The 13851-nt window shown below is 41.2% G+C and overlaps 1 protein-coding gene across 1 annotated transcript in view; it reads right to left on the bottom strand.

Moving 5' to 3' along the window:
* DNAH5 (dynein axonemal heavy chain 5) overlaps positions 1-13851 on the bottom strand; it is a 640276-nt gene that overhangs the window by 141322 nt on the left and 485103 nt on the right. Inside the window, 3 exon segments of the mRNA XM_029590044.1 lie at positions 60-195; positions 2497-2634; positions 11721-11900. Of these exon segments, the coding sequence (XP_029445904.1) occupies positions 60-195; positions 2497-2634; positions 11721-11900 (454 nt within the window).

The raw sequence follows: 13851 nt of genomic DNA on the forward strand, positions 1-13851 counted from the left end.
AATTCTTTTCCCAGACAGATTAACAGCCCCTTTGACTCCCAGGTTGGGACCACACTTACCCACGAGCCTTTTGGTTTGTGCAGCAAATTCTTTACTTTGTTCTGTCCACCTTTCTTTTTCACCAGCCAACCCACTAATCAGACTGGAAGCTGTCTGCATCTTGTGCCTGCAGCGCTCTGCATCCTCCAGCAGGGTCTAAGAGAGATCATGAAGAGAAAACAGAGACAGTTGGAGAAAATAAATCTAATTTCATGCCACTACTACTGTACTGCACAAGAAATGTATGACCAACTCTAATTTGCACGTTTGAAATAAAAAAAACAAAACACTACCATGACAACAAGATAATTATACTGCTGTCCCATGCCAGATGTAATAGTGCAATTAAAGCAAGTTTAAATTGCTTTCAGGTTTCATTTGTGTAAGCAAACTTGTAGTTTATATAAATATATTGCACAGAACGAAGACTATATGCACAAAGGGTTTCCACCCTACTTTGATTTGGTAAGAAGTAGCCAATGGGGCTTAATGCTATTTGCTAAATGCAATTATGCACCCAATTGCTTACATTTATTTTTTTTAGTTCCTCAGGACTATTTCTACACAGACTAAAACTAGAGCCCATTTCTAAATCATCAATACAGCATGTTTGCAGTATAAACCACTAGCCCCTTTTGTATTTCTTGTCCTGAAAGGAATCAGGTGACAAGCAGGATGACTGCTGTTTATTGCTTTAACTTTTGTTGCCTCTATTGTGGGAAGTTATGGTGCACAAAGGAACCAACCAACAGTGAGCAGAATGGTGGGGAAGTGGCCAAAAACTACAGCATGGAACTGAAGTGGTACAGAACTAACTCTTCACCACCCATCGGAGGCTGCAGAAATTTAAACAGTCAGCAAAAAAGCAAAGCCAACACATGAAGTTTCCAAAGTCTGTGAGGCTTTTGAAGAGGGCTCAGCCAGAATGCAACTTTTTATCCTGTCATTTCCCTTATTCTTCTCTCAACAACATCAACTTACTGGCATGATCAGTGGAATCTTTCTGGGCTTTAATCACCTAAATTATTTTTGCCCCCTGGAGAGCAAATACAAACCAAAACTCAATATCAACTATTATAAAAAGAGGTACCTGGAAGATATTTGTCCAAAAGAAGAAAACATTTGTCACAGCTCAAAAAAGTCATATTCAGAGCACGTAGAAGGCAATGCCATAGATGCACCAGAATATCCTCCATGTCACCCATAGAAATGCCTCAAAACATTGATACATACTTGCATTTTATTTGCCCTGGAAGCCCTCAGACTTGAGTATATTTACTCCAGCCTTAGGCAGAACTAACTCTGGACCTAAGTGCTGCCTCAGCCATGCAGCTTTCATTCAGGTCTATAGAAGCAATTTGGCACACAAAGCTTTTGGAAAAATAGAAAAACTAAGGCGAAACAAACTATTTTGTTTTAATCCATCAGAAAACACCCTTAAAATATGAAACAACCTTTCTCTGTTTGTAAATAGGGGTTAAAATTTACTATGCAAAATTGAATTTAATGGGACAAGGTCAATGTAAGATCTGTAGACCCTTGATGCTGTGGCAAGATTGGCTCAACCTATGGGAAAACCTCAAAGGTTCTCACCGAAAACTGACGGAGCTACGCAGAGAACAGACTGACTAGGAGCTACATCTATACCAATCCCTTTCCCCTTGGGTTGAGCCCTTGGGTTCCGGGGACCCACAGGTTCTTAGGTGAGAGTCTCTGTGGTTATATCGTAGGCAACTATCTAGGGCCAGATGAGGGTCAAAAGCAGGTGGCAAAAAAGAAAGGTCAGTGTCCAGGCAAGGGTTAAAGGCAGGTGGCAACAAGAGTGGTCAGAGTCCAGGCAAGGGTCAGAACTAGAAGTCAGTCCAAGAAGAGGCGAGGATACCGAGGCAAGGAAGGCTGAGGATTGAGGCAAGGCTGGGCTGGAGAGACAAGGTAAGGCTGGAACCCAGGAAAAGGAGCAGGAGCAGCAATATACTACACTTCCCAGTATAGGCAACCCATTGCTGAGGTGATTGCTAGGGTTCAAGAGCAAGGGATTCTGGGCTAGGGTGAATCACTGCAAGCAGGGATAGGAGGCTAGGGCCCAAGGGATGAGGAAGCCACCAGAGCGATATGGAAGCCTTGAGATAATGAACTGTAAATTACAAATGTTTTGTTGAACTGCACAAACCAGCTAAGTTGTTTTGTTTATCATTGTTCACCAATAAAAAAGCTTATAAAGATTTTTGCCAGAGTCCAGTCTAGCGTCTGTTCTCTGGCTAGTCTGACCACTCGGCATCACACAGGTAAATTTGAAATCCCCACCCCAGTTAAATGTGTGTCCATTGTAATTTTGCGCACAGAAAATGTAATCTGAGAGCAGGAGTGCCAGAGCTGTTACAGGCCAGTTGTAACCATATAAATGTTTTGAATATCAACCTCATAGTGGCACATTACTTCCATTAACAAAATACTGACCTGTTTCTCCACCATAGCCTTTTCATACTCTGCCTGTACAATATCCAGTTCAGCCTGTTTGGCATCTAGCTCTGCTTGTGCCGTTTGCAGATCTGCCATGGCAGTGGACAGACGACTCTCTTGGATTGCCAAATTAGCCTACATAAAAGCACAGACACACAAAAACAAACTCAATTGCAGGAAACTGCACTCGGTGCTCTGTTGTCAAATGCACCATTTACCTTAATTTAATTATATTAAAAAATGTTCTGCCTAATTGATCTCATAAGAAGTCTGGACTACATTCAGTCAGTTCTGAGAAGGACAAACTACTGTCAGAGTCATTTATTATAATTGTACTATAAAATATACTCAAACACCTCAAGTATTGAAAAAAAAAACGTTGAGTAGATACAGACAAGTCCATATGTCTCTCAAGCTGCTACCAACCATCTAGGCAACAGAGCCATGTCTACATCCAAATGCAATTTCAGTATTATGCATCCAGTTGAGATTTTATAAATGCCCCATAAAATGTTTCCTTCCATCTGTTCATTTCTGCTTCAGGATGTGTTTTGAGGTCCCAGGCAAGGCAGAAAAGGGAAACTCAATATCTTGCCATTAAACGTAGGACTGTTGTATTTCAACAACACAGCTGCTGCTATCGATGGCTAAACATCTATTCTAAATATGATGCAGATTACCATTTAAAAATGTTTTATTAACTGTACAGGCTTCTGGAATAACACAGCTGTAAATCATTGCACTATTTTATCTAGGGCTTTTTTTTTCCAGAGGGTACGTGTCGGAACTGAGTACAGCACGGGGCATGTCAAGCACCTGCTTGACATGCCCCGTGGTCCCTTATAAAAAAACACATGCATCCTGAATGTGAGCATCGGCACCATTTTGCCAGAAAGATAGCACTGCTTTTATCCAGATTGCACCACTAGAATTGGTTAGCGTTTCAAAAACAAAATCAGTTGTTTTCTAACTGTCAGCAGTTTGGGTAGTGTAGTGCTCCCCGTGAGTCAAAACACATAACACATTTTAAAATTTATTTGGTAAACTGCTCTCTTGAGATGAATCACATTTTCATACAAATTTCACAAATAGATTATAACTCTTTCTAAAAGTTTAAAGGAAATCTTGTTACACACATTTTAGCTTTTTCCGGGACTTAGGCTGCCAGCTTCAGGCTTATGGCATACAGCAGATACTTGGAAGTATCTTTACTTGTAGGAAATTCTGTCACCTAGAAAGGACCACAACGCAGCTAAGGCTTCCTTCCTGTGTAAACTCACTGAGAAAAAGAATTGGACACAGGTAAAATGGCACAGCAGGAGGCTTCCTGAACACTACAAGACCTAGCATCCAGTGGGGCGCAGGAATCCCCTATTGTAGGAGGAGGCCTGGGGTCTGCTAATGTTTTGACTGGTTTAGCTCTTGTGTTCAGAGAGGAAAATTCCAGTACAGTCGCAGGATGTGGGTCTGTCCATGAGATTAGATCCTGTACATCAGCAGATGTTATATGTGGCATCTGAAAGAGGAGCACTACAGCCAGAAAATGTGGCAGCTAACATCTGTCTGCTGAGATCGGCTAATCACAGTGAGGGAGCCAAAAACCGCGGAGGAGACAAGGGAAATCATAGACAGACGTTCATTAATAGTCATGTTTATAAGAGCAATATGCTTTTTAGCTGTAGAAGCCATATGCAGGATAGAGGTGGTTCACAGCTCAAAGGAAAGATCTTGCAAAATTGTATCTGCTATGCATGCAGGTAGCCATTAGAGTACACTGTTTTCCAGGTGGTTATGAAGTGATTATGACAATTGCCAATCGACACCAGATCAATCCTTAAATATTATGTAATGTGAGAATAGCCCACATGCCAGTATAATGTGCTGGGGAGAAGCCAGCTGTCAGAGTAACACAGTAATATAGTAATGACGGGAGAAAAAGATCAAAATGGTCCATCTAGTCTGCCCAGCAAGCTTCCCAAGGTAGTAACTGCGGCTCGGTGCAGGTTACCCCCAAGCCTTTTTATTTATTCCCATCATCTAGCCTTTAGGGATCCAGTGTTTATCCCATGCCCTTTTGAAATCCTTCATAGTTTTAGTCTTCACCACTTCCTCCGGAAGGGCATTCCAGGCATCCACCACCCTCTCAGTGAAGAAATATTTCCTGACATTGGTTCTAAATCTTCCTCCCTGGAGTTTCAAATCGTAACCCCTAGTTCTACTAAATTGTTTCCAACAAACCTTTTCCACTGGAAAGAATTTAGTAGAACTAGAGGTCACGGTTTGAAACTCCAGGGAGGCTTAGAACCAATGTCAGGCAATATTTCTTCACTGAGTGGGTGGTGGATGATACATGTCATGGTACATGTGGGCACCAATAACATAGGAAAATGTGGGAGGGAAGTTCTAGAAGTAGAAAGCTGAAATCCAGACCCTCCAGGGTAGCATTCTCTGAAATTCTCCCTGTTCCACTCACAGGTCCCCAGAGGCAGGCAGAGCTCTGGAGTCTCAATGTGTGGATGAGATGATGGTGCAAGGAAGAGGGATTCAATTTTGAGAGGAACTGGGGATTCTTTTGGGGAAGGGGGAGACTTTTCAGAAGGGATGGGCTCCACCTTAATCAGGGTGGAACCAGGCTGCTGGTGCTAACCTTTAAAAAGGAGATAGAGCAGCTTTTAAATTAGATCAAAGGGGAAAGCCAACAGCTGCTCAGCAGCAAATGGTTAAGAGGGAGGTATATTCAAAGGATACTAATGAAGTATTAGAGTTAGGGCATCCCAACAGAGAGGTTCCAATAATAAGAAAAGTAGTCCATGTGCCTTTAAGAATCACCTGAGCTAAAAGATTCCAAATGATCCCTGTCAACTGAAAAGCAGAATGTAAATACAAACAAAAAACATAGTTTGAAATGTTTATATGCTAATGCCAGAAGTATAAGAAGTAAGATGGAAAAGTTACAGTGCTTAGCACTGAATGATGACATTGACTTAATTGGCATCTCAGAGACATGGTGGTAAGAGGATAACCAATGGGATAGTGTCATACCAAGGTACAAATTATATCACAATGATAAAGAGGAGCAACTTGGCGGTGAGGTGGCACTTTATGACTGGGATGGTATAGAGTCCAACAGGATAAACATCCTGCATGAGACTAAATGCACAATCAAATCTTTATGGGTTGAAATCGCTTCTGTGTTGGGGAAGAGAATTGTGATAGGAGTATGCTACTGTCTACCTGGCCAAAATGATGAGATGGACAGTGAAATGCTAACAGAAATTAGGGAAACTAACCAAATTGGTAATGCAGTAATAATGGGAGATTTCAATTACCCCAATATTAAATGGGTAAATGTAACTTCAGGACATGCTAGAGAGAGAAAATTCCTGGATAGAATAAATGACATTTTTATGAAGCAATTAGTTCTGGAACTGATAAGAGAGGAAGTAATTTTAGATCTAATTCTCAATGGAGCGCAGGATCTGGTGAGAGGGGTGACGGTGGTGGGGTCGCTTGGCAGTGGTAATTATAAAATGAGCAAATTTGAATTAAGGACAGGAGGGGGGACAGTAAGTAAATCCATGGCTCTAGCTCTAAACTTTCAAAAGGGAAACTTTGACAAAATGAGAAAATAGTTTAAAAACCAGAAAGGTGCAGCTACAATGGTAAAGAGTGTGCAACAGGCATGGTCATTGTTTAAAAATACAATTTTAGAAGCACAGTCCTGATGTATTCCATGCATTAAAAAAAAGTGGAAAGAAGAGAAAACAATTGCTGGCATGCTTAAAAAGTCAGGTGAAAGAGGCTATTTTAACCAAAAGAGCTTTATTCAAAAATTGGAAGAAGGTTCCATAAGCAGAAAATAGGATAAAGCATAAGCATCAGCAAGTTTTAAATGTAATACATTGATAAGACAGGCTAAGAGAGAATTTGAAAAGAAGTTGGCCATAGAGGCAAAAACTAATAATAAAAACTTTTTAAAATATATCCGAAGCAGAAAGCCTGTGAGAAGGTTGGTTGGACCGTTAGATGATCGAGGGGTTAATGGGGTACTTAAAGAAGATAAGGCCAATGTGGAAAGATTAACAAATTCTTTGCTTCAGTATTTACTACTGATTATGTTGGGGAGGTACCCATTCCAGAGACATTTTTCAAGGCTGATGATTCAGATGAACTGAACCAAATTATGGTGAACCTGGAAGATGTAGTAGGCCAGACTGACAAACTGAAGAGTAGTAAATCACCTGGACCGGATGGTATACACCCCAGGGTTCTGAAAGAGCTTAAAAATGAAATTTCAGACCCATTAATAAAAATTTGTACACTGTCATTAAAATAATCCATTGTACTGGAAGATTAGAGAGTGACCAATGCAACCCTGATATTTAAAAGGGCCCCAAGTGAGATCTGGGAAACTGTAGACCGGTGAGTCTGACTTCAGTGCTGGGAAAAATTATGGAAACTGTTATAAAGAATGAAATCACAGAATATTTAGATATACATGGTTTAATGGGACACAGCCAGCATAGATTTACCCAAGGGAAGTCTTGCCTCACAAATCTCCTACATTTTTATGAAGGGGTTAATGACATGTGGACAAAGGTGAATTGGTAGATGTTGTTGCGGTTCTGGCTGCGAGCACCGCAGCCAGGCCCTTACCTCCGGGTTCCCGGACCTGCTCCCGCTTCCAGAAGCCTGGTTTGCGGCCTGGTTGGTGGCGTCCCCACTGGGGCTGTGCCACTGCAAGCCCTCCCACGGAAGCCCGGCTCCTAGGCGCGTGCGCCAACGTGCCACTTGGGTGCTTTTCTAGGCCGTTTCCTGCCAGTGGTGACTCCGCCCAACTTCTGACGTCAGACGCTGCGGCCTTGATAAGCCAGCCGCAGCCATCCAGTCTTTGCCTTGCAACGGGTTAGCTTCCCGGTTTCCTGTTGCGCTGTGCCCTGGAGTGACTCGCTTTGTTTCGTCGCTCCGTTCCTGCTACAGTACCTGCCTGGTTCCTGCCTGCTTGCTACAGTACCTGCCTGGTCCCAGCCTGTCTGCTACAGTCCCAGCCTGCCTGCTACTGTTCCTGCCTGGTTCCAGAATCAGAACCCAGTTACAGTATTGCTACTGTCTTAGTCTGGTTCCAGTTACCTGTCCTGAGCCACAACCCGCCTAAGTCCCAGCGGCCGGGTCCCTACAAGCTCCTCCCAGGGGGCTTCGGCTTCCAAGGGTGAAGCCACCTAAGTTCCAGTGGTTGGGCTCCTACGGGCTCCTCCCGGGGGAGCACCAGCTTCCAGGGTGAAGAGCATCTACGTCCCGCCTGAACATCTGCCTCCCGGCCTGCTATTCACTAGAGACATTGACCACCTTTCCCAGTCTCCAGCAGGTCGGCCCAAGGGTCCACTAAACAGAGACTCCCATAACAGATGTAGCGTATTTGGATTTGAGGAAGGCATTCGACAAAGTCCCGCATGAGAGGCTTCTAAGAAAACTAAATTGTCATGGGATAGGAGGAGAAATCCTTTTGTGGATTGCAAACTGCTTAAAAGACGCTCTCTAGGATTAAATGGTCTGTTTTCACAGTAGAAAAAGGTAAACAGTGGAGTGCCTCAGGGATCTGTACTAGGACCAGTGCTTTTTATATTTATAAATGATCTGAAAAGATGCTTAAATTTGTTGATGACACAAAATTATGCAGAGTAGTTAAATCTCAAGCGGATTGTGATAAATTGCAGGAGGACCTTTTAAGACTGGAAGATTAGGCGTCCAAATGGCAGATGAAATGTAATGTGAACAAGTACAAGGTGATGCATATAGGGAAAAATAACCCTTGCTGTGGTTACACAATGTTAGGTTCCACATTAAAAGTTATAACTCAGGAAAGAGATCTAGGCATCATAGTGGATAATACATTGAAATTGTCAGCCCAGTGTGCTGTGTTGGTCAAAATAGCAAACAGAATGTTTATTTATTTTATTTATTTATTTAAAAGCTCTTCTATACCGTCGTTAAGTTAGATAACCATCACAACGGTTTACAGCAAGGCACGATAATGACTAAAGTAAGTGGTATAGATTACAATTAATCATGTGCCATCATAGTGCGGTAACAATTCACTTCAATAAACTATGTGTGTACATTAAGCTTGTCTGTAGGGAGCATATTAGATGGAAAGAATTTAACCTTAATGTGCATTTGTAGGTTACAAATAACAATTTCTAGTTTGGTGCATCCTAATCAATCAACTGTTTTTTTTCCTTCTCTTTATCTTTATAAAAAGCTTGTTTAAATAGCCAGGTTTTCAGATTGGATTTGAATATTTTGAAGTTTCTCTGCAGCCTTATTTCGAGTGGCATGGTGTTCCATAGCACGGGGCTGGCCAGTGATAGTGCTCTCTCCCTAACTTGCGTGAGGCGTGCTGTTTTGACAGAGGGAACAGTTAATAGAGCCTTATTAGCAGATCTTAGGTTTCTTTGTGGGACATGTACGCGCAGAGCAGTGTTAAGCCAGTCAGCTTTTTCATCGTGGATTAGTTTATGTTTTATGCATAAAGCCTTATATTGAATTCTTTGTTCAATTGGGAGCCAGTGTAAATCGGCAAGCGTTCCTGTAATGTGATCATTCTTTTTTTTGCCAGTCAAAATTCTAGCAGCTGAATTTTGTAATATCTGCAGTGGCCGAATTGTGGATTGTGGTAGTCCTAACAGTAGGGAGTTGCAGTAGTCTGTACTTGCGAATATCATTGCCTGCAAAACTGTGCGGAAATTGTTTAGTGTTAGTAGAGGTTTAAGTCGTCTTAGGATCATTAGTTTCGCATATCCTTCCTTTATTTTCAAGGAGATGTGTTCTTTCATGTTTAGCTCAGGGTCAATTATTACTCCTAGATTTCGTACTTTAGTTGCTTGCTCAACAGTTTGGTTATTTTTAGTTGTGAGTATTGGTTGGATGTGGTGTATGTTTTTACGTTCAAGGTGTAGGAATTCCGTTTTGTCGATGTTTATTACCAGTTCCATCTGATTTAAGAGCTGTTTAATTATCTCAAGATACATATTAGCAAGTTTCATTGTTTCTTCAATGGTGTTTACAATTGGTAGCAGTAGCTGTATATCGTCTGCGTATAAGTAATGTATGATTCCAAGTCCTGCTAGTAGGTGACATACCGGGAGGAGAAATGTTAAAGAGTGTTGCCGACAGTGCCGATCCCTGTGGGACACGAGTTAGCAGTGTGACTTTGTCAGAAAGTGTATTTTTAATTAGTACTTGGAAACATCTGTTTTTAAGGTATGACTCAAACCATTTTATTGTTTTATTAGTGAGGCCTATTTCTTTCAGTTATTGAGTAGTGTTTTGTGATTTACTGTGTCGAATGCTGCGGAGAGATCTAATAGAACTAGAATGTAGTGTATTCCAGTATCAAATCCTCTTAAGATATTATCTGATAAAGCTAATAGTAGAGTTTCAGTGCTGTAGTGTTTGCGAAACCCATGTTGCGCTGGGTAAAATATGTTGTTACATTCAATATGGTTTGACAATTGTTGTACTGTTTTTTCAATTAGTTTGGCTAGTAGGGGTAAGTTAGAGACTGGTCTATAGTTATTGAGAACTAGTGGGTCAAGGTTCTTTTTTTTAATTATTGGTTTAATAATGGCTCCTTTCAAGGTATCCGGCATTACTCCTTCATCAAGTGAGAGGTTGATGATTTTAGTTAGGGTTAGGGCTATTGTGTTGGTGAGTTTTTTTAGTTCAGTAATGGGAATGGTGTCAATTATGTGGGTGGCAGGGTTTCCTGTACTTTGTTAAATTATCAGCGGTTTTGTTATTTTTCCATTCTTTTTCTTTCTTTCTAAGGCATCGTTTTATTTCCTTGATTTGTGCACTATACCATGGATTATTTTGCTTTGATTCTTTAATGAGGGCCATTTGCATAGGGTTTAATTAATTCGCCAAGGTAGTGGTTCTATTTAACCAGTCGGTTGTTGCGTCATGGCTATTTGCAGAGTTAATGTGAGTTAATTCATCAGAAAGTTGGTCTTTGAGTATATCTGTTAGGAATTATTAGGAAAGGAATGGTGAATAAAATAGTGGATGTTATAATGCTTCTGTATTGCTCCATGGTGAGTCCACACCTTAAATACTGTGTGCAATTCAAGTCGCCTATCTCAAAAAAGATATTGTTGCACTAGAAGAAGTAAAGAGAAGGGCAACCATAATAATAAAGGGGATGGAACGGCTCCCCTATCAGGAAACGCTATAGAAGGTAGGGCTGTTCAGCTTGAAGAGGAGATGTTTGAGGGGGGATATGATAGAGGTCTACAAAATCATGATAGGACTTGAATGGGTAAATGTGAATCGGTTATTTACTCTTTCAGATAATACGAGGACTAGGGGGCACTCCATGAAATTAGCAAGTAGCTCTTTTGAAACAAATTGGAGAAAATTCTTTTTCACTAAATGCATAATTAATCTCTGGAATTCATTGCCAGAGGATGTGGTTACAGCAGTTAGTGTAGCTGTGTTTAAAAAAGATTTGGATAAGTTCCTAGAGCAGAAGTCCATAAACTACTATTAATCAATAAGGATTAATAGCTTGGGATCTATTAATTTAATGTTTGGGTACTTGCCAGGTACTTGTGACTTGGATTGGCCACTGTTGAACATAGGATACTGGGCTTGATGGACCCTTGGTCTGACCCATATGGCATATCTTATGTTCTCAAGGCAGTAAGTTTGTGGGTTTTGTCTATAAAAGATAAAGTGATAACAGAGGATCCAGATTCTCCTTTGAGGCCAATGCAATCAGATGCGCTCTACAGAGCTCACAGTTTAACCCACAAATGAGCACACATTTTTTTGTGCACAAACATTACTCCCGATGCGGCAAGGAGTTTTGTGCACCAAAAATATGTACAGAAGTTAGCACCCTCTCATGCCAATTCTATGTTAATGATGGCATTAGCTATATGGAGAGAGGTGAACTGGCTTACTTGTGTTTGTTTAATGCTGGAAACTTAAAGGTCCAAATTCAGTCACTGCCTGGATAGCAAAGTTAGCCAGATAAACATATCCGGCTAACTTTGGAGGTATATTCAATAGTGCAGCCGCACTATGGAGTCTATGCTTAAATGTCAGGCATACTTACAGACATAAAATGTATTATGAATAATGCTAGCTCTCAAATTCTCTCTTCATACTCTGGTTTCCTCCAGGTTGTACTGTAAGGTCAAGCATCAAAGGCTGATTACCTTCAAGGGCAGCACTTCCTTATTGATGGAGAAGAATGAAGCCATGGCTTTGGTCCACGAGCAAAGTCCAGCCACGTTACCACACACTCGCTTGGCAGTTTCAATGTTGTAATCTATCATCTCAAAGTAAGGAAACAAAAGCTCCACCACTTCTTCATTGATAGTATCCTTAGGAAATTGCTTAAATTAAAAAATAAAATGTCAGTTATGAAAAAGGTTCACTATACTCCTTAACACAAAACAGCCACTCCTTTAGAATCGTTTTTATTTGCCCATTTCAAGCTGGAAATTGAAGTAGTCTGTTGACCCTGCCCTGGTGTCTCATGTTTTATCCTTTCCACACACTTTTATCTTCTCTGATTTTACCTTTGATTATTCTGAGTTTCATGAAATCAAAGCTAATTTAAAATTAGATAAACTTAAAGCAAGCACAGCAGACTCATTATTTAAATGCACTGTAACAGTATCTATGCAATCTCAGCTTCATTAGTGTTTCTAAGTAGTATAAACTGAATGATACATGTGGTTATAAAGTCAGGTGTAGATATCTTATCTTCCTTGTTTATCTCTACATAAGATTTCTTATTTGTTTATGAAGCACCTTTTATAACACCAAGGGGCTAATTTACAAAGCTGGGCTAATGCATTAAAGTGTATTAAACACTGAATTGTGTGCTGAAAGCCTATTAGCATCCATTATCAGTAATATACAAGTGTTATCAGAAACACATAAGAAAAAATCAGGCTTAACACAAGGAAAATAGTGATAAGATGCATCACATGCAAAGCAGCTCTTTAGCATTAGAAAGTCTTAACGCAGATAGCAATAAATTTCACAAAAGGAAAATTGGTTCTTACCTGCTCATTTTCATTCTTGGAATACCACGGAACAGTCCAGACTCCTGGGATTATTCCTCCCTTCCAGCAGATGGAGACAGAAAAAGTTTCACTGCCACTGGCATATAACATAGAGTGCCACCCTGCAGTCCCTCAGTATTGACCTGTACCCAAGCCAAGATTCACTACATGACAATCCTAATGAAATGCAAGCAAGGCCCATAGATGAGCAGGGGGGAAAAGGTAAAAACCCCTCTTTGAAAGAAAACTTTTCGTTTCATAACTCCAAACCAGGAGAACAAACTTGAAATCTTCATCAGCTCTACCACCTATATATATCAGCATGACAGAAAAAACACGAGCGGACACTCCCTCATACCCGGGCAGGACTCTGGACTGATCCGTGGTATTCCAGGAATGAAAATCAGCAGGTAAGAACCAATTTTCCTTTCCTGTTCATACCCGGATCAGTCCAGACTCCTGGGATGTACCCAAGCTTCCCTAAATAGGGTAGGAATGAGAGAGTCCCACTCGAAGAACACTCCCACCAAAGCCCATATTGTCTGGGTCTTGGACATCCAAACGATAATGTCAAGCAAAAGTGTGCAATGACTTCCAGGTAGCTGCCTGACAAATTTCTTGCGGTGACACAAGTTAACACTCAGCCTATGAAGCTGCCTGAGACTGAACCAAATGCTCTCAATCCCTCCGGGTCCATACAGACTTTGCAGATATAAACCAAGCTAACTGCCTCTTTCAACCATCATGCTACCATAGATTTGGAAGCCTTCTGTCCCTTCCTAGGACCACTCCACAGCACAAAGAGATAGTCCAACACCATGAAAGAACTGGTGAACTTGAGGTAACACAATAAAGCCCTCTTCACATCCAACCAGCGTAACTCCCTAGCATACAGAGTTGACACGTCCAAATCCGGAAAGGCTGGGAGTTCCACGGACTGATTCAAATGGAAAGCAGATACCACCTTCGGGAGAAAAGAGAGCACTGACCTTAAAGATATTCCGGAATCTGAAATCTTCATGATAATGCTTGCAGTTCAGAGATCCTCCAGACACAACAAATAGCTACCAGAAACATCACCTTTAAAGTGAGATCCTTTACTGTTGCTCTCCTCAAAGGTTCAAAAGGAGCTTCACACAACCCTTGCAGGACCATATTAAGGTTCCATGAGGGTCATATTTTCTGCACAGGAGGCCGCAGATGCTTCGCCCCTTGGAGAAAGGGAAGCACATCCAGGTGCACCGCCAAGGCCACTCCATGCACCTTGCCCCAT

Source organism: Rhinatrema bivittatum, chromosome 2 (assembly GCF_901001135.1).
Source record: "Rhinatrema bivittatum chromosome 2, aRhiBiv1.1, whole genome shotgun sequence".
Lineage (NCBI taxonomy): Eukaryota > Metazoa > Chordata > Amphibia > Gymnophiona > Rhinatrematidae > Rhinatrema > Rhinatrema bivittatum.